The sequence below is a fragment of the Epinephelus moara genome, chromosome 11 (assembly GCF_006386435.1).
Source record: "Epinephelus moara isolate mb chromosome 11, YSFRI_EMoa_1.0, whole genome shotgun sequence".
Lineage (NCBI taxonomy): Eukaryota > Metazoa > Chordata > Actinopteri > Perciformes > Serranidae > Epinephelus > Epinephelus moara.
Genome location: NC_065516.1, coordinates 2,671,659 through 2,693,603, shown reverse-complemented (window position 1 = coordinate 2,693,603; position 21,945 = coordinate 2,671,659). Strand labels below are relative to the sequence as shown.

The 21,945-nt window shown below is 40.8% G+C and overlaps 1 protein-coding gene across 1 annotated transcript in view; it reads right to left on the bottom strand.

Annotated features, from left to right (window-relative positions):
- The window catches only part of LOC126397819 (sodium channel protein type 4 subunit alpha-like), a 365,246-nt gene that overhangs the window by 130,770 nt on the left and 212,531 nt on the right, over positions 1 to 21,945 (bottom strand). The window contains exons 15-16 of the mRNA XM_050056785.1: positions 17,243 to 17,363; positions 10,847 to 11,085 (exon numbers count right to left, since the gene is read on the bottom strand). Of these exons, the coding sequence (XP_049912742.1) occupies positions 10,847 to 11,085; positions 17,243 to 17,363 (360 nt within the window). The remainder of the gene's footprint in view (positions 1 to 10,846; positions 11,086 to 17,242; positions 17,364 to 21,945) is intronic.

Sequence of the window (21,945 nt, the reverse complement as noted above, 5' to 3'; positions counted from 1 at the left end):
GTTTCTTCTTCCACCTACCACGACCGCTATCAACGAGAGAAACGCTGGCAGGAGATAGCCAATATTCTTCAGCTGCCTGGTAAGTTTTTTCTGCTCTCATTTTCAAGCGAGCGCAACAAACATACAAGCTAGCGTGCTAGACGAGGTACAACACACACACACACACAGAGGGATTCACTCGTACAGTGTGAGCTGGTATTAACGACAAGATTTTAAAAATCGTACAGTGTATGCTGGGCTTTAAGTGTCATCACGTTGTACGCTCATGAGGATGTCATTCCGCTAAGTTAGACGTGGTGCAAAAAACCATGCGAAAACTAGTTGTGGTGCCAGAGGAATGAATGATGAATCTATCATCATCATTATAAAAGTCTTTGCACTCTGCTTATAGAAATGAGCATATCTCAAAACCTAAAAAAGCAAGTAGTTCAAATAGCTAACTGAACATTATGAAATGTTTTGTTTATGTTTCTATGTTTAAAAATCTTGTGGATCAATACATTTTGTTATTTTATTTTGCAAAGTAAAAAAACATTCAATTTTTGTATTTTTCTAAACTAACACAAAAAGTAAGATAATTTGTGTTTGGTAGATTATTTCTTTGTTGTACCAATGCTTCTTGGCAGTAAATCTTATACTGTTGGAAAGCCTGTTTATTTCCCTTTTTAATGGTGCCACATTTGTAAGGTACATGCATTTGTGGGATGAGCAGCAGAGCTGAGTATGTGGGTTGCGCCCATGAAAAATTTGTCAAAATTTGTCAAATCTTCTCTGCCAATTGCGCCCATGAAAAATTTGTCAAAATTTGTCAAATCTTCTCTGCCAATGCCAAACAGCTTTTTTTGCTGTTGTTGTTGACTCTTGTTTGGTGTTGTTTGGTGGATTGGATGATTGAAGTCTGAAGAAACATTGTTATGCGGATGATACACAATTGTATTTATCCATAAAGCCAGAAGAAACGGATCAAATAACTAAACTTCAAAAATGCCTTATAGACATAAAATCCTGGATGAGCTCCAATTTCCTGATGTTAAATTCAAACAAAACTGAAGCAGTTGTTGTTCTCGGCCCCAAACAACTCAAAAACTCTTTATCTGATGACATAGTCTCTCTGGATGTCATTGCTCTGGCCTCTAGCACTACCGTATGTTTTTTTGTTTTCAAATTTGATGAACAAATACGTCAGCTTTTGCATTTTTAAAATTTCTGACATAATTTCAATAGTTTTATCAATTATAATGGTTTATTGACTAACACATCTTTTTAGCTTAGGTTGTACAGATTTTAGGGATATGAAGCATCTGAAGATACTTTTAAAAAAAAATGACATAACAATAAGCAAAATTTCCACTGTAGGCTCTGACTAACTGTTTCCATTGCAGAGTTAAAAGGGTGAAAGGCACTCACTTTGTTTAGGGACTTAACTGACGTCAGTAAAACATTGTTTGTTTAGCCATTTACAGTTTAGGCAGCGGGATTCTCATAAAGGTCCCCTCCAAAAAACTTTCCCAAAATGCACTGCAAGTCCCCAGGTTTTAGCATTCCAAAGCACTGCCCTAGTGCCCCTGAGCAAGGACAGCACTGTGCTGACCAAATTAGATAACAGCTACAGCAGAGGACTGTGTGTGTGTGTGTGTGTGTGTGTGTGTGTGTGTGTGTGTGTGTGTGTGTGTGTGGATACACAGCAACAACCTCACACTGTGCAGTGTGCCAGATCACACAGGGAGCACCTTTATCAAGAGTCACACACTCACACACTGAATTTGTCCTCTCACCGTCTCCCTCTCTACAAAGAAACTTCATAGTAGCAGACTTTAAGGCTCATTTTTCATTCACATACTAACAAGACTGGGGGGCAGAAAATATTTCTTAAGTCATTCATAAAAAAATGTCCGCAAGGTCCTCGAGTCCTCTGGAGGAAATGGAGGACTTGGAGTCAAGGATGGGACAGTTGGGGACAGGACAGTTGGGAACGAGGAGTCTGAGTGTCAAAAGCCTTCACTGCAACAGTAGCTGCTGTATTGACTGAACCACTATGTTAAAAAGGAAGGATTGATTATTTATTATTATTTACTCATTCTGTTATTTTAATTTGCATATTTTTAATGAGTTGTTTAATTTTTTTATTTTTAGATGTGTATTTTCATTTCTTTTATTATTGTGAAATATGTATTTTTATTTTTAGATGTCTTTTAATTTATTTTATTTCAAGTTATGAACTTATTTTTAAATAGAACAGTGGGGATGTGGGACAAAAATGTCAAAGATAAGTCTTTAAAAAAACAGCTCACTGTGAGAGGACTTTAAGTAGGCCTTTTACACAGACTGCATTGGCTACCTCTACTTGGTGTGACGGCTACCTCACTGAACTGCTGTGGCTCGCACACGTGTTGAACACACAGCGTTGCTGCTGCAGTGCTGCTACTGCAGCCCTGTCTTTCTACATGAAATCAGCATCACACAAAAGCCATAATAGAAGTCTTGTGCTAACAAATGCAGAAATTCAGTCCACAGAAGCACTGCAGGGCTTTTAATTTGAAACAGAAACAGAATGTGTCATGTCTGTAACATATTCTACAGATTCAGATATGGAAACTTAGTGAAAGGTGTAATGTTGCTCGTGTGCTGTTGATATGGCTATCAACAGATTATTGTCATTGTCTATTTTTGCTGAGAACTGCACGTCATGCAGGAATAATAAGCGAGACTCTGAATCATTACAAGAGCTACAGCTGAGCTGCACTGTTCACACATGGCTGCTCTAACCTGTCAACATGGGCACTAAACTTGGGTAATATCATGAGATTATTATTCAACACCCACAGAGACATTCATTTATGCGACAGCTGTTAGTTTTGTGCTATATTGAGTCTCGTTCTCTATGTGCTTCACCACATTGTTGTTGCATATCATAAAAAAAGTAACAACATGCTAGCATACGTCTGACGCTGTATGCGATTACCCATGTAGCCCAAACTCAAGCAGGAAAGACGTCCGCTCTCATAAGCAAACAGACTGCAAACGCGTCTGTTTGGAGATTCTTTGGTTTTAAACCAAACAAAAAAGGAGAGTCAGAGAACTTGAACTGTGATATGTAAGCTGTGCGATAAACAAGTCAGGACTACAGATGGAGACAGCGCAAATTTCCGCTACCACCTTAAAACCTCAAGTCTGCCTCCGACTCATCCACAAAGAGCAGTCACACCAAATCTTTCACCACTGTGAGCCATCAACCCTCGATCATTGGGGTTTTCACAAAGGCAACAAAATGTAAACATGACAGTCAATGGTGGTGTTATTGAATAAAAATAACCTCACCATTGATTGATCTGATTTATTAATGCTCTTTTGTAAAATAGTGCTCACTGTCTATACACTGTGGCTGTTGGGTATTGCAACGGATATGTCTCTAGACCATGTGCTTCTATCTCTTCAGTGCTTTTCTTGGACAATGATTTCATTTATCCCTTTTCTTAAAGCAATATCATTAGTAGGGGAATTTCAATATCATCTCAACCCAAATGGGCAGCAAAATAAAAAGTAAGAGGTTTTGTGACACACGCAGTGCCCATGCCAGGTGTCAGGATCTCCACAGAGTTAGAGAAGGACCTTCTGTAGCACTTGAAGAGATTCCTGCAAACAGGGGAAGCAGAGTTTTGTCAAGGTTTTTCCTCAGTAGAAGAGAACTGCTAACCTCATTTGTAGGAAGGAAAACTTTGAGGAACTCCTGAACCCGACTGATATGTCTTCTGTGGATGGAGGACTCGCCTTATCGGTCACTTAGGAGGAAGTAAACAGGGTAGTTGGAAAGCTCCCCACTGACAAGATGCCACCAAGGGTGGAAGAGAAGAGATTAAATCTGAGATTCTGAAGGCTCTGGATATATGTGAGCTCTCCTGGAGCCTGTTTCAAACAGCAACATGTAAACACAATTAAAACCAGGACCCCTTAAAATTTTTATGGCTGAAGGCCAATTTAGGAACTCAGCAAATGATTGAGGGCCGCACAACTGGCAATAATCGTCACAATCTTGTTAGGGGGGTGCAGTTTGATGCAGTAGCCGAGTAGTGTATCAAATGTAAGCTATTAAACATCAAATTATCAAAATAGTTAAATCCAGTGAAGATGCATCCATGAACCTAGATGGATCCAATCCAGTCAATCAAAATATAATGCAAGCATTTGATGTCACATCCTGGGACCACACTAAATGTTTCTGAAGGCCCCCACTGGCCGTAGGCTGTACTTTGAGAGACTATGGTTTAAATGCAGATGGCATTATTAAGTTATTGCAAATGACTGTTGGTTGGGGTGTTGGAGAGCAGAGGTAGAGGGAGGAGTGGCTCATAACACACTTTGTTTTGGTCTACAGGCAGTGCACAACAGAAAACCTAGCGGTGAAACGATTTCGCTTTTTGCCCCTTTAAGTTTTGGAAAAACATATTTTTTTTAGTTCAAACTGAGCTTGACCTAAAATTTTTATCATTTTATTCCTCAGTTCAAGTGGACATATGTGCCAGATTTCAAGAAATTCCCTCAAGGCATTCTTGAGATATCGTGTTCACAAGGATGGGACGGACAACCCAAAAGCATAACGCCTCTGGCTACGACTATTGCCAGCGCGGAAGCATAAAAAAATGTGTCCATCAGAACCAGCCAACAAATCAGTTTCTGTCAGGCCATATTGTGTGCGAGCCTTACTCCCCACTCATCAAAATCCGCCGCTTTGTCAGTGATCTTGATGTCAGATACTAACGCAAAGAGGCACCTTTCACAGCAGTAGGCTATGCACAGGGCGTGTCAGTTTTAAAGGCTGCTGGCAACAATCTAACTCATCAAATACCGACACTGTGTCAGTGGATGTCAGCATTAGACACAGATGCAAAGAAGTACCTTTTGTGGGAGTATGATAGGCACTGGGCATATCACACATAATATATTCGTAATATTAGGAGCAAGAACGTCTGTAGGGCGAGAGGGGTAGAGGATGGGTCATGGTCTGGTCCAGTACACACAGCCCCCTCTGTGTGTACTGGACCAGCTCTACCAGAATAGCTCTACCAGGAAACTTTTAGTTATACACCATTAGCAACATGTGCTGAGGTTGATTCAACAAGCTAACTGTTGTGCAACTCAGTCACACTATGGTGACCACAAATGAGACCCCGCAGGATCCTGGTCAGCCACAACAGCAACAGGGAGAGAGAATTGTGTAGAAGACGAGGACAGTGTGTCAGTGTCGCCCAACCAGTGTGGGTGATATAAATGAAAATGCATCCACCATGCTAAAACAAATTCGACAACTTCACACAGATGTGCTGATCAATGGGACGAGGGACAATGTACGTCGTGACAAAGTGCCGCCCTGGGCAAACGCCCATTCGGCCCATATCAGGATCCGCTACTGCCTAGCTTCCACTGTTAGAGACATTTAGTACACTCAGGAGAGGTTGTGCGCTTAATGCACAGTGCGTCTCTATAGATAAAAGCCTCCACTAAATGGTATGTATCCTTTAGATCTTTACACACATGGAAATATTGACATGTGAAACCCGCAGAGCAAAGCTGAAGAGCACACGATAAACAAACAGTGGAAGCATTAGTCGACATTGATTCTGTCAGCACAGTCATGTCCTGACATGATCTCTTACACATTGCATAACATAACATAACACACACACACACACACACACATACACACAGAGCAGAGGCTCTCCTGTCCATCAGAAAGGCCAGCTAAATGCTATGTAAACATCTGTGAGGATTAGAGGAATTATCCTATAAAGAACTTAAAGACTTCAGACTGCAATCGGATCCCTTTGGTGTGACCCGCCTTTATCTGACACCTGAACTGCTCTGTACTGAAATGAAGGAGAAGTTTGGACTGTTTACGCTGCAGAAGTAAATAGCTGCTTCAAACTGCAGAGGAGGTGACAGCAACATTAGAGCAGTGTTACATAAAATAATGTTGATAAAGGGATGTTCTTTGGGGCTGAAACTGTCTGGACAGTTGACCAGGTGAACATAAAGAATACAGGGACCTTGCCTGTGGAAACGTACTTATATATTGCTTTGTGTTTTTTTCTACTGATGCTTCCTGTTCCTGCACTATCCCTCTGCTGCTGTAATGTTGCAAATTCCCCACTGTGGGACGAATAAAGGATTATCTTATTTTATACAACAGTTAGTTCCGGTCCTGCAATCTGATTGGTCGAGAGACAGTAAAACCATGATGATATTGGAGTACAACATCACGGTTATTTCACTGTGTATGTATTACTCCGCCTCACAGCTGATTGCAATCAATAATCAAATCAAAACTGACGGTTAGTGTCAGTTAGGTCAGCAGTTGCGTTGTAGGCTAATTAATTCATCCACTGTCAAACAGCCAAAAATATGGATTTATTTCCTAAAATAAGTTTTGAATTGAACTATGAATGGTCATCAGAGGAAGATGAGGGAGAGGAGAAGCTGAATCCATCTGAGCACACATCCAGGTTTGTCAGTGTTTCATCAGCGGAGCTCAATGACTTGGAGAAAAGCAACATACTGTCAGATCAGAAGGCAGAGTCGGCTGTGCCTGTGAAGCGACAGTCCACCATGCAGTCACCAGAGACTTATTTCACCGGCTGCACAATTAATGGAAACGTGCAGATAAATGTGTATAAAGAGTAAGTGCCTGGCGCACCATGTCTGCGTTACATAGCAACGGTGACAGCGGAGTCCTGAGGGAACTATTTTTGTTGGCGGAAGACAAATAAAATGCTTAAATTATCTATTTTGTCCTCATTTTTCAACATTTCTTAATCAGCCTTGCTTATTTAAATGTTGAACTGTTGTATAAAAGCAATATCACACTCGAGCTTGTGATGTTATACTCGTATATCGTCACGGCTGTGATTGTCTTCGGCACTTGGCCTGCGGCCTCATGCCTATGACAGAATCACAGCCGTGACGATATACGAGTATAACATCACTCCCTCTCGTGTAATATTGCTTAATTGTCTTGTCTTGTCTTGTCTTGTCTTGTCTTGTCTTGTCTTGTCTTAAAATAAGCAGCCAATTGCTCAACAATGTGGCTGAGGTGTGGTGAGGTTTCGGCACAAAAAACACTTGGTTATGGTTTGGAAAAGATCATGTTCTGGCTTAAAACAATCATGTTTGGTGCCACAACGGTCACTGGGAAATGCTGTGATGCCCTGCTACAAGCACCCAGGTTTGGTTCCACAAATACCGCTGGGAAATGGCAGAATGTACCACCAAAAACTCCCAGGTTCAGTGCAAAAACATCCAAATTCGGTGCCACAAATGATGCTGGGAAATGCAGCAATGTGCCGCTAAAACACCCACATTGTAGAGAGAGAAAGTAAATTCAACCTGAACTTGATTTTCTGAAGTCAAACAGTGGACCAATAGTGGCAGTCTTGCATTGCTGGCTAAAAATCAGTGGAGATACAACAATTTATTGTCTTAACATCAAGCCACACTTTCATCTTTGTATTAGTTTTTTTTTCTCTGGTAGTGGACGAGGAGCACTTTGTACTTCTTTGTGGCCACTTCAATCAAGCTCACCTGGTTCTGCCCCACCTCCAAATCCTTCAAAATTCCTCTAATTACTGCTTTGCAGTTGTTTACCTCTGTGAACCAGTCAAGTTACAGTTTCCATTCATGTATGTTCAGACTCAAATGCAGCCATGACAGCAGACTTCAACTTTGAAGAAGTAGACTTTGGAGCAGGCTTCAAATATGGATGTTGCTGCAAAGAAACTACAAATTCTAAATCACGGATGTTTCACACACATTTTCCCACCAGCAGCACAGAGGATCTGTACAATCAGCACACTTTCACGGTGGACACCCAGGATTAGTGTCACCCATTCAGTATCTGACCAAATGTTTCCTCTTCTGTTTCTGAGATATGACGTCGAGTAATGGCCAGAAAAGTGTTTTTGCAGAACATTATGATGACACAGTAAAGTTGACCTTTGACCTTTTTAATATAACATGTCATCACTTTATCATTTATACTATTAGACATTTGGGAAATTTTGTCATAATTAGCAAATTAATTCTTGAGTTTTGTTTGTTTAATGAGGTCACAGAGACCTTTAACCTTCGACTACCGAATTGTAATTAGTTCATCCTTGAGTCCTGCTGGATGTTGAGCCATATTTGAGGGATTGAGATATTGCATTCCTGAGAATAAGACCGACGTGAGGACACAGTAACCTTGACCTTTGACCATGAAAATCTAATCTAATCAATTCATTGGTGAGTCGAAGTGGAAGTTTGTGCCAGTTTTGAAGAAATTCCCAAAAGGTGTCCTTGACATTTCACACTCAGACAGAATGAGACGGACCAGGTCAAAGTGACCTTGACCTGTGACCTTGTGATCAGCATTCAACTTCTTAGAGGGAAGTTGGATGCTTATGTGTCACATAGTTACACAAGACTGAGCAATAACAGTTGTTGACTCCAAGTGGGTGTTGGTGCCAAATCTGAAGGAATTCCCGCAAGGCATTCTTGAGATATCACCTTCAAGAGACTGGGATGGACGAACAACCAGAGAACATAATGCCTTTGGCCACAGCTATTGCTGGAACTAAGGCATAAAAACACGTGTTGAAATGTTTAAAATCTGCACTTGGATTACTCCTTCAAGTAATTTATACACTGGAACTAAAAACCGGGACATCATGGTATTAATAAAAGTATGTGTCTCAATCCAGGTAATGCTCTCACAGTAGCCTGACTTTAGGCCCAAACCCAGTGACTGAACACCACTGCTGCAGGCCGACCCACAGCCACTGTTTCTCCTAATAAACTTTATTACCATTCTCTGCCGCAAACAGCTGCCTGAAGCCTGAGCTGAGGAAACCTGACATCGCCAGACAGGTACAAGTGTGTGTGTGTGTGTGTGTGTGTGCGTGTGCGTGTGTGTTTGTGTGTGGGCAGGTGTGATCAACATGGTGATTTTAGCCGTAAGCCTTTCACACCTCAGGTGAACCAATTACCATATTGCATCAACCTATCAGCTCCTGTCAGATCGTCAGCACACCTGCAGGGTCAAACACTGGAGTTAGTCACAGTGGTTTAAAGCCATCCGACCCGTTTCTGTCAGCTCCAATACTGAAACTCACCTTGCTTTTCTACTGAGAGACAAAAACAGCACACACACACTTTTTATTTTTCTAGAAGAGCAAAGAAATCCAAGTCTATTTTTTGTCTCTGAATCCTGGGGTTTGTGAATTGTACAAAAGGGTTTGAGGCAGTTTCAAAGGTCCGAGGGTCCTTTCCCAAACAGTCTTGTTCTTTGTCACAAAATCTAACCGCCTCCTGAACTCGCCTCAAGTTTGTTTGTCACACCTAGTGACAACAACAACACCCAGTGAGGAGGTTCATGCTCTGTACTCTGTTCTTCAAAGAAAAGTTTGTGAGATGTTTGGAGATAAGAATACCAAACCCAAATCTCATGCTAAAATATAAATGATAAATACAATGATGGATAAAGGTAGTGTAGTGCAGATAAATTGTCTTTGATTTGTTTCTGCATGAAACAGGGTGCTGAGGGCAGACTTGATTTGAAAATTAATGTTAACTGACAACTATTTGTCCAGAGTCTGTGGTTGATAGATGCACTACCCTCTCTTTTAATGCCTACACTGGTTCTTGCTTGGTTTTTACTCCTTCTTTAACCAACAAGCTTATAGCTCAGTTACTACATTGTTACATAAACATGTCATATATTACTCTCAACAAGACCACAATGCATGCTATACATAGCACTAAACATGTTCTAGGACATTTTTTATTAAAAAAAAAATTACACACAGGAGAGAAATGTTGCCATGGTGTCTGCTCTCAACAATGAATAAACACAAATAAGTGGGAACAGGAAGTTCTACTGATTCATGCAGTGTATTCCAGTATAAAAATGCATGGCACTAAAGCTGGGTTGCACCAATATGGATTAATTTAATCAAAGATTAGCTTTGATCAGAGTTCAAAACTAGGTTTAAAGGTCCAGTGTGTAGGATTTAGGGGGATAAATTGTCAGAAATTGAATATAATATAATAAGTATGTTTTCTTTAATGTATAATCACCTGAAAATAAGAATTGTGTGTTTTCCTTATCTTAAAATGAGCCATTTATATCTATACAGGGAACAGGTCCTTGTCTACATAGATTGCCATGTTGCACCACCCTCTACAGTAGCCCAGAACAGACAAACCAAACAATGGCCCTAGATAGGGATATTCAAGTTTTTGCCTTTTCATGGCGGCCACAATAGTTAGCAACCCCCCTGCAACAAGCTGTACTAGAATTTTTTTTATTTATTTATTAACTGTTTTTTTTTTTAAGAAAAAACTGCTTAATTCAGTGTTGTTACCAGTTTATCTCAGACTCCTGCAGATAATTTGGCTTCCAGTAAAAACCTCCTAAATGTCTGTATCCCAAGCTATCAGAGAAAAATATCAAGCACACATCAACTGCTGGGTGAGGTTCCTGTCTCCAACATGCCAAACAGCATCAGAGAAACACTGAATTGAGAAAACCAAACAATCAGGAAATGCTACTTTGGCAAAACAGCTACATTTCTTTCACTGTAACTTGGGAGAAATTCAGCGGCATCATAAACCTAAATTGGCTGGAGTCTGTCCCTTAACTTTCCTCAAGGAACTTTCTTGTTTGCTAAATTAATCTAAAACAGACAGCCAAAGGAAGCTATTTCAAAGTAAGGTATTCATATCTCCATCTATCCATCCATCTATCCATCCATCCATCCAGCCATCCATCCATCCATCCATCCATCCATCCATCCATCCATCCATCCCTCTGTCCTACCAGGTTTCCGATGGTCAGCATGCCATTGAACTCGTCGGTCATGGGATAGTGTTCCATGGCCATGAAGAGCGTGTTGAGGACAATGCAGACGGTGATGGCCAGGTCCAGGAAGGGGTCCATCACCATGATCTTCACCAGCTGCTTTACTTTTAGCCAGGTGGGAGAGCAGTCCCACACCAGGTACCGGTGGGCGAACACGTACCAGCACGGGTGGCACTTCTTATGGGCTTCCTCCAGTTCTGCATCACCCGAGATGAAACAACACAAAAGAAGAGGAAATAAGTACAAATAAATAAAAGACAATTAAGAGAATGGAGGGGAAAAACAGGCAACCAAGCGGCCACCCAAATTGATCATGGTCACTTAAGACAATTCCTGTAATTCCAGCAGATGTGCCGTGGCATGTTTCAGAAGCTAATAAAACTACACGCCTCATCTATTTTTGTTAGAACCATGGTGCTTTTCGCAGAGCAGATCGAGTTCTCCTGCTAATGGCCGCTGTACATAAAATATAGATACAATGTAATCATAAGGATAAATGTATTTTGTAATAGCTTAAACACAGCCACAAATCTTTGATCCATAAGTATTAACTTCATCTGTAGGTGACAGCACAATAAATTAGGAAATAACAACAAACACTATTAAAACAGACAAAAAAACCCATTTAACTACCTGCATACTTAGTAATGGTAAAAGCATCTGCCTGAGCCCAGTTGGGCTTGAACAGACCCACCAGGATTGGGCTTTTTCATGAAACTGGCGGTTCTTGTGCATAAGGAGTTTTAACTCTCTGAATCACGGAAGAGGGAAAGATGAAAAACTGAAAGAAAGAGAAAGAGAAGCCCTTTTTAGATAGGAATTGTGCAAATTTGCAGGAAAGCCCAATCAGTCTTTTTTCAGCATTGGCAGTATAAAAACAAAATCGGGGGGAGCGGCAAAATGCCGCCTACCTACTTTTGTTAATACAGACTGCACCTTTTCCGGGGCAATGGGGGGGCGTGAGCAAGTAACAAAACGTGTAGCTCAGTGTGCGATGTAAACAGTGACGTAGGAGGGAAGCCGCGGCTGGTTAGTTGGCCTGTTCTTCACCGTCCCCGTCATCTGACGGTTAATGGCCTCTTTGTTTTCGAGGACAAGGAGGGCGCGCAATTCCTTGTCTCCCTAGTGGCTCATCTTTACAGTGTCTGTCAGGTTTGCATTTCCCTCTTGCTACTAGCTGCTCGCTAATTCCTGCTATCAGCTGTTTCCTGTTTATCCACCGCCAGTGGCTCGCACGTGCGGCGTCATCAACAGCTCCTTCCACAGGTCTTCAACAGCCCTCCCATTGTGGAAGGCTGCCTCGGTCTTTTTAAACAAAAGGGTTCCGCCAATATGACTACCCTACGAAGCGGAAAACTGGGCACCTTGGATCAACTCGCCAATCCGGCTCTGTGTGTCTAAGCGCTCGCAGCTTGCTGGCAAAACGGCCCAACATTCGCAGAAAATCTGGCAGTGTAAAAGGGGCTAGAGAGAGCGGGACTGCAGGGTGACGTGGTTTGCAGTGTGTATTCTGCCCCTCCCCCTCCTGCAGTGGGAGAGAGGTGTAACATGCAGCAAAGGGCAGTGGTCATCATTTGAGCTCCACATTGCTATAGACTGCTGTGCACTCTAGATGCACAGAGGGGCGAAGCCCGCTCTGTCAAACCTGTCCATAGACCATAGAATGATGACATAATGGAAGAAAGAGAAGAAGAAGAAGAAGAAGTTGTGTGAGAAAACATATTAGCCCTAAGCTTCTAATAAATATTTTAATCGTAAAAGATATATATTATAATATATAAAATGTTGCATAATAAATATTTGTGTTTATTTTTTTACTGTAGAAATTCTGTTTTATTGGCTTCCGGCTCAAAACTGCTGCCTTGGTTCAGGTTTGGGTTAGGCTTGGACCCAAGGGTTCATGTAGGGACCCACCTAATTTTAAGGGCCCAATCAGAGCTCTAGACTAAATGAACAAAATCTGCAGGTCTACAAAATCAGGCAGGCAAAATGCTCCACACTCACGGTGTGGTGCAACGCTGTGCGGAGGATGGTAAAAAAAACCTTGTCACAGCTGCACATGGTGGAATTGTCCCTCCCAGCTCCCTTTCAGTCAATAAGACAGTGAACATAACAAAAACAGGGACTAATTCATCTTGTATCATGCCTAACTTAACTTAACTAGCTTAAGTGGACCATAACATATCCAGTATGGTATTAATCTGCAGATGCCCGTTTCAAATGAATCCAAACTTTTCCAAGGATGTCAGTTTTTGAGCCACAATGAAGAACAACATGAATCCTGCAGACAGTAAGGGTTGTTGTTTTTAGCCGCGACAATTTCCTGAAAACTTGCGGCCCCCCCTTAACAACCTGTTAAGGGGTCTGAGGAGTCAGCAGTCAGTGATGGCTTAAAACAGTCAATAAGACCACCAGAGGTCCTTCAGCACACAGTCAAACAAGTGCACACAAAATATTAGGCTGGTAGGTCCAGTAGTTTGTGGGATTAGCTGCAGACAGACATATACACACACACACTCAACCATAATCCCCTCCTGGTTCATGCCTGGAGGGGATAATTAGTAAATTAATGTTAGTGCTAATAGTCTAATAAAATAAAAAACAAATTGAATCAATAATAAATAAAACAATTTGTGGCCTCTTTGTGGGTGTCTGTGTATATAGGAGTTGTGTTCGGGTGCTACTGTTTTATCAGCAATGAAAACCAGCCAGGAAAACAAGCATACTTTTTCAATAAGAAAGGCTGCTGTTCAGTCTTTAGTCTGGAGAAATAAAACCACAGGTGGGCCCAGATCATAGTTTTCCAAGTCACTGGGGTTTCCAAGACTGGGGTCCTGAGACAGGTCCAAGTCATTATGTGTGTACTTTGAGTCCTAAACAAGTGTGCCTTTAATTTAAGTTTACTAAAATCGTAGAGAGAATGAATGCTTACTAAAAATCATGTTTATTATTTTCAAATAAATATTCAACATTTAAAACTGATCTGTTGTGTCTTCGTGTGTCAATCCTAAGTGTTCTTGTTGTTTTTAATCGACCACAGCATGTCTGAGATGTAATCTAATCTGCACTGCACTAACAAACACACCTTTTTCTTTCCTGCTTGTGTAACATGATTGGCTTCATTCAGATTAATTTAAATTCATTTTTAATTTGTTTTATCGACAACAACATTCTAACATCACTATTATTATATCTTATTGCAGTAACATTTTAAGTTTTCATAACATATTTTTTTACTCTTTTGGCAAGGGGAGAGTATGAAATGCATGCTTTGAGTGTTTGGTGTTAAAGTCAAAGTTGAGTTGACAGACATATATTGATTTTGTCATTAGAATCATGACTTGAGTCCAAGTAACGTGACCCAAATCCACACCTCTGGCAAGAACATTACATATTAAAGAAGGTTTCTTTAAACAGATTGTGTCAACTTCATGATAATACACGAAAAACAGCAGTATGACCCTCGGAAAATGAGGTGAGAGATGAAGTGGATTGACTGTGTTGTAGCCAAGAACACTTTTTTATGTGAAATAAAACTGTCAGTAAATAATACAGTAATCTAGAGAAAATAATAAAGGATGAAAGGAAAGAGGGGAAGGAGAGAATGAAGGGTGCACAAATGGATGGAGAGAGGACAGCAGTGGCTTTTTGTATTTTCCTCTATGATGATTTGTTCTCTAAGAGCAGCAACTGCCGAGGGGAGAGACAGTGACTCAGCAGACTTACCGCACACACANTGGGGTTGGCTTGGGCAGCGACATACACACACACACACACACACACACACACACACACACGATTAAGGTTACGGTTACACAATAACATATCGATACACAATTACACAAGCATACACACAAATACATACAGACAGCCTGAAAACACATAACACAAAAATGCCCAAATTCAGACAAATTCATGGTCTCTCACACACGCACGCACGCACGCACGCACGCACGCACGCACGCACGCACGCACACACACACACACACACACTGGGATAAAAAGTCAGACCAGTTTATAGTCCTGTGTTAACACACCATTACAAAAACACCTACAATGTCGATGGGGATTTGGAGGATGGATGCAGGACGCCTTTTTCTGTTCATTCCACTGTTAACTAACTAACTCACTCACCCGAACCAAACTCAGGTAGCATTTTTATTTTATGCAGGTTCTTTATTTGAGCAAATTCATTTTGATAGAAATGAAAGGAGCGGCTGCCTGGATGGAAAATAAATAAATCTGAAATTGTGTGACTCTTGACTAGAAATAAGGAGGAAGTCAAAATTGTTTCTGCTAATGTGGCTAAATGCAGAGACCAACATATAGGCTACATTTGGGAACCAAGATGTCAATAAAAGAAGACTAGGTCATAACCTCCAAAATAGGTGGATCATTGAATGAAACGCTAGGGGGATTTTAATTTAAAACAAGGACTTTTAATTGGAAACAGGAAGTGGTGGCAAATACTCAGTCCCAGACTTTCACCATGAGTTTCTCTTAAAGAGCTGGCCCTGTCATTGCTCTGGTCGGTGATCCATCGGCCACTATCAGAGCCAAGCTCCTCCAATAACGATAGTTTGTAAAACATCCCATCCGCACCAATTACCAAAAGGACAATTTTGTCATTGTGGCGGCACCCATTCAGACATTTAAACACGTAGTATTGACTTCCATTTCAATCAGTGTCTTATTTCCACTTTCTTCATATAGCAGTGGCAGCACCCGCTCTGATAGTTTTATAATGTTTAAATACATTTAAGGCTTGTGTCATACAGACCCAGCTGTTCCTCAAACAAATTGATAACATCCTCTCTTTCCTCTGTCCAAAACTAACATTTCAACCAAAGTTGATGGATCACAGAAAGTGATCCGAACAAAGTTGTTGGAAATTGGCCACAGCCACCAGCCAAATGCTATAATCAAACAGTCAGTTAACAACTGTAAATCACCGCAACCACCAGAGGTCTTTCAGCATACAGTCATACACGTGCACACAAAATATTAGGCTGACTGGTCCTGTAGTTTGCGGAATTAGCTGCAGACAGTCATATACACACTCTTACGCATGATGTTAATGTTAGTGCTACAAAGTCTAATAAAATAGCATACAAATTACATTAAGAATAAAGAAAACAATTGGTGGCCTCCCTGTGGCTGTCTGTGGGCATGTGAGGTGAGTTCAAATGCTGCTGTTTTATCAGACATGCTAATGCGGAAAACAAGCATCATTTTTCAATAGAAAAGGCTGCTCTTCAGTCTTTAGTCTGGAGAAATAAAACCATAGGTGAGACCAGATCATAGTCTTCCAAGTCACAAGTTAGACTGGGGTCCTGAGACTAGTTCAAATCATAGAGTTTGTGCTTTGAGTCCTAAACTAATGTGCCTTTTAAACTTTTAAAGAACTGTCAACAGACAGCTGCACTCATCTGGTGATAGCAATGTTCTTTCCTACACTGTGACAAGAGTGTGTGGATGTAGCATTACGTTATTAAATTTTACTCATGTAGCAGCTAGCTAGTTAGCTAGCTTGCTAAATCTGCCATGCTATCATGCTACACCGATTACAAGAAATGAGGAATACAGTTTTACAGGACTGTCAGTGTCCACAGCTCAGTCAACGTGTCAGCTTCTACTTACTTTTGAATAAGCAACAGCCAGTGGGGAAATACCAACACTTATGTTTTCACTCACTCCAACAAGTGGTGTAACTTCAGCACTCACTCACTTAACAACAGAAAGACTTGTGCCTTTATAGAGCTGTCCTCACATGCTGCAGTCCAGCCAAAAATGAAAGCCATCAAAAGATCAAGACCTTGTTAAAACGTATTAATTGTTGCTGATATTCACTGTTGAACCCTGCTTATTTTAGCCTATATTTGTTTACATATTTCCAAATTGTCTCCATTAAAAAGTTCTGAATAATCTATTAGCAGCATGTACCCACTGATGGAAGGACATCTATTACTGAATTACTCTGATACTGAAGAAAACTTTAAAACGTGATGAGGCAAGTTTTGCAGAGTCTTTTTCTGTGAATTCTAGACAGATTTTTGGACATTTATTCTGGACAGACATTAAAGGTAATGACATCCTTGTGAAGTGTAAGTCATAGATATCAATATGTGTTTCATGCTTGTGTGTTTACATTTCACTGAGTTATGACTCCAAAAAGGGGGTACATTTTGGAGCTCACGGAATCAGCATTGTTGCTATGGTGATAACCTTGATTTCAGATAATGGTGGCTGTTGTCCAGATACTGTACATTTGAAGTGTCACTTTACACGTGCCAGCCAATCAGAAAGAGTATTTCCTGTATTGTTGCTCCCATGTTAAATTATGTTGCTCCTTACCTTCCATGGCATCAGTGAGGTAGCTGGCAGCGCTGAGCGCCCTCCCCCTCCGCTCTGATTCCTGTGTGGACGAAGGACGGGGTAACAGCATTGTGCTAAGCTCTGTGGTGGATGTGGGGACCTGAGAGAGACACAGAGGAGGAGGATGGCATCTATTTTATTCCATTCTTTTTTAATTAAGTGTGGGAAAACACAAAAACATCACTTCCAGTACAAACTAACAAACTGTAAGTACGCAATATATTGTAACATGCAGAGGACACACATGTTGTAAAAGACACCAACACACATATTCAACCTCCATTCAGGAGCATGAGCTGTCATCCACTTATCTGTTACCAAGGTGATAGCATCACACACACACACACACACACATACACACACGGATTTATGTCAGGTCAAATGGGTCAAACATAGTGCCGTGATTTCCCTGTGTGTACGTGTGTGTGTGTGTGTGTGTGTGTGTGTGTGTTTATGTGTGTGCACCTCTTATCACCAGGGCAACAGATAAGCAGGTGATGACTTGTGTTCAATGAATCAGAGAAATCCGTGTGCCACCACTCTGTGTGTGTGTGTGTGTGTGTGTGTGTGACTGCTGGATATTTTTTCATGTGTCAGACGAGCTGTATGAGGGTTCAATCCACTCGACTCCATGTGTCACCTCTCAAACTAAAGGCTTTAATCAAACTAAATAATTAACCTCTTCCTGTTGTCATTAGCTCTGGGTAGCAACCAAAAACAGGTCATGTGATCAAGATGCCTCCTGGAAGCTTTACTGTGGAAGTTTTTCCTTTGGATACATCCAACTGGGACCTGAAGGGATTAAATGTCCCATCAGGCCTTGAGAAATGTCTCAGGATCCCCCAGTGGATGCTGGAGGAACAAGCCTGCTAACATGTCAACCAAGACCCAAGAACCAATAGAAAATAGTTGGCTGGATGGGATAAACAATGCAAATTTATTAGGGCTGACCTGAATGCTTCAAAGCTTTAAAATCAGTAATCAAATGCTTAGATTTTTCTTTTGTTTTTTCACCACGGCAATGATGGAGGTAATTCAAAGGAGGTGGCCAGTGTCAGACGCAAATGAGACCAGGGTTCTCTGCGCAGTTATCAACCCCTACATCAATCATTAAATTTAATAAAAAAGAACATGTGAGACTATTGCAGACGGTTTACCGCAGCTGCAAACTGTAGTGAAGCACCTAAACTAGTGATGAGGCCCAAGTCGCAGCATACCAAATCATTCATAACTAACAGAAACATTGCTTGCAATAGTTCACCTTCCACCTTCTCTTTCCTTTCTCTATCACTTCCTCTGTGTGACACACAGGTCCTACCAGAGTTGGCTGATTAGCTGATTCGCATATATAAAATGACATATATAAAATGATATAAAAATCTCCCTCAAGTCCTGTCACATCCTGTTGAAGCTTCGAATATTCACAGATAATTATCACTGAAGATTCGAAGGCCCTGAAGTGGTGTTAAGGACAGCCTAAAATTTATTTAAGAAATAACATCTTATTTAGTATCATTTTATCAACCTTTAACAAACTTATTCTGAATTTATACAGGTCAGCAATAGCATACATTGTTAGCATAGCAGCCAGGGGTCACACCTACTCAATATTAGTAAAATATATATGTAAATTCTCAAATAATGGAGGTGGCTGTAATTTACCTCCACTGCTACCAGGCCTTTATTTAAAGTAGGCTCATATTAGAGAGAGGCTGCCGCTCTGTTTGAGAAGTATATGTGTTCATAATTTACAGTGAAAGTCACAAACAGTTGTATGTTTGGCTGCTAGGTATATTGCTAATAAATACTGCTGAATGATGCCATTAGTACATTTTCCATTTTCTAGAGTTCCACGCCTGTCTTGTAACTCACTGCCAGCCAGGCAACATCTTTAATGTGGGGCGTTTTGAACTTTTCATGGCCAATATCATACAACATCAGCTGGTTAGACACAGCAGCAATCAATGTCTCCTCCATCTTGGCTCACTCTTCCTCTGCATGAGGTAAAAAAAAGTTTGACTTCCTCTGTGTAAATTTACCTGGATCTTCTGCATCACTGAGCCATGCAGCAAGCCGCTTGAGAATTAAGCCAGCCGTGCGGGAAACTTCCGCTGGCTGAGCCTGCTACATTCGGTTTAGCACTCCGCTAACTTGGATCGGGAAAATGATTTAGACATGCAGCTCTTCTAGATTTTCAAATTGTTTTTGGACCGAATGGATCAAATCAATCAAGAACATGTACCTAAAAATTTACAGATGTGTCTTTCACAACAGTCAGTGCTTACAAAAAAATGAATTTGAATACCAAACAGTTGTCTTTAGCCAACTGGGTTGAAGATCATGTAATGTGAACAAAAGCTACAGACAAAAAGGACCTTGAGGTGAAATCCTTTCTTTAAGTCCTGTTTACGTTTTCATGGCCGTACACCTTCTAAATATTCCACGTGTTTTTATATCAGATTATACAGCTTTCTCCAAAAGGTTGCCATTAATTGGTCTCAGTGAAACCATTAGTATCGTTAGTATATTTCAAATGATGTTCTGTAGGTTCTGTAGGTCAGTTAAAATGTATAAAGATGAACCCCTCACTGACCCAGGGGAGTTTAGGACTTCTCAGTCCTCTCACAGATGAACTTCAATGAACCTGATTTGCTCAGGTGTGATTACATAACACTTCCTGGTAAATGTTCCTCCAATGAGACGTGACGCATGGGCCTGAAGGTCGCCGCCCACAACACCACCTACATCCTGTCTGCGTGTCAGGCACCAGGGCAAGGAAACACACACACTCTAACAGCAGCCAGCCGTGCACTAATTTAGCTTCTGTTAGCTGCTGTGGGTTGCCATGGTAACATTTCCGTGGCAACCAAGCGTGTGCGCCCTCCTCCTCCTCCCACTCGCTTCTCCATCAGTCTGAGCAGCAGGACGACAGGTCCGTGTTCTTCATGGACACGAGGAAGCAGAAATACTTCATGTCAAAACATGAAACTATAAACTGAACTCAGAGCTGCTTTAAACTCCCACACAACCCCTGCTGATGTGCTTCACATCTCAGTGTGAAGTAACTTTTCAAAACTGTGCAGGAGTTTTCATTCATTCATCTGTGAGGATATCAAATGTTTCCCTGCAGCAGCGCTTGAAGCAGAAAGAAAACAGTGCCTGTACTCTCTTTTTTCACACTGGTGTGTGTATCGACTGGTATCAGCAGCTCCTGGGGTCACATGTGCTTGTTGCATGTCCAACTGTTGACTGAGCAGTGGTGCAATGCAACTCAGCACACTTATTTATTTTAAATTTATGCTTCTTTGTACTTCTACTCCACTACATCTCAGAGATAAATATTTAACTTTTTACTGCACTACATTTGTCTACAGCTGTAGTTACTTTGCAGAGGACAGTTTAACATCCCCTTACTGTTTAGTTAAAACCATGTATCTCCAGATGTGTTGATGTTCAGTGTTTATGATAAACTGTTCCTTTATGCGCTTAGGAAAGTCTCCTACTTCATAAAGGGAAACTTTGGTAAATTTTGGTATTTTTCAACCTGGATCCTGTTTTCTCATGTTTCTGTGTCTAAGTGACTAAAGGAGACAGGAGATTTTGGAAATGGTCCAGTGTTGATAAAGTGAAGAGAGTGAGAAAGAGTGAGAAAGAGTGCTGCAGCCGCTGCGAAGAAACAGGTTGCTATGTAAATCCATATGGGCAATTGTGCCCCCCGCTAATTTATGTACAAAAAAGTGTTTGTGTTTGCCACTGAGAGTCTCAGATTGTTATCAAAAGAACATCTGACAACATTATGGAAGAGTTCAGAAAACATAGTTTAATGCTGTAGATTAAACTATCCAACAGTATTTAAAGGAGTTAAAATGAACACAACCTTCAATATCTAGCAGTGTAAACAACATTATGGGAAATCTGACAAATGTATTTTGACGTAAATAATAATTTATTATAGAGCAGGTCACTGAATAGAGGCCCACACTAAAGCCTAGGTTAAAAGGATTTTGTTAAAGGACATATAAAATATATTCCATCTTTTCATGAATAAATTGCTGGGAAACCTATGAAAGGCCAGCTCTGGACTCCTCCTCTGATAATTTGAGCAGCTTGTATTAATTCATGACTGACATTACTGATGCTTTATGCTTTTATTCTGTTATCAATAGGGCAGAATTCAATCCAAAATTTGATGAAAACACAATTATTGGCATCATTTTTTTTCGCATTCTTCGTCTTCTACTACTATTTAACTGCTTCTCTTTCTTCTTCTCTTTCTAATATAACAGTGTAGGTATGGGAACAGGTTGTCAGCAGGTGGAGGTGACAAACACCTGCAGGCATGGAGCCGCTGCGTTTTATCCTCATGATCCTCTGACCTACTGCTTGATGGGGAAAAGACAATTGTAAACAAGTATGAAAATAAAGGTAATCCCTGATGACACCAAGCCGTCTGGTTTTCAGCTACAGGTTCTCTAATGTTCTTCTGTAAGTTTGAAGATGAAACTACACACACACACACACACACACATATATATATATATATATATGTATATATATATATATATATATATATATATATATGTATATATATCAGTGTTTCCCATACATTCATTTATCTGTGGTGGTGCGCCACGAATAAATTATCTCCGCCACATATAGATTTTTTTGCTTTTGGCGCTACC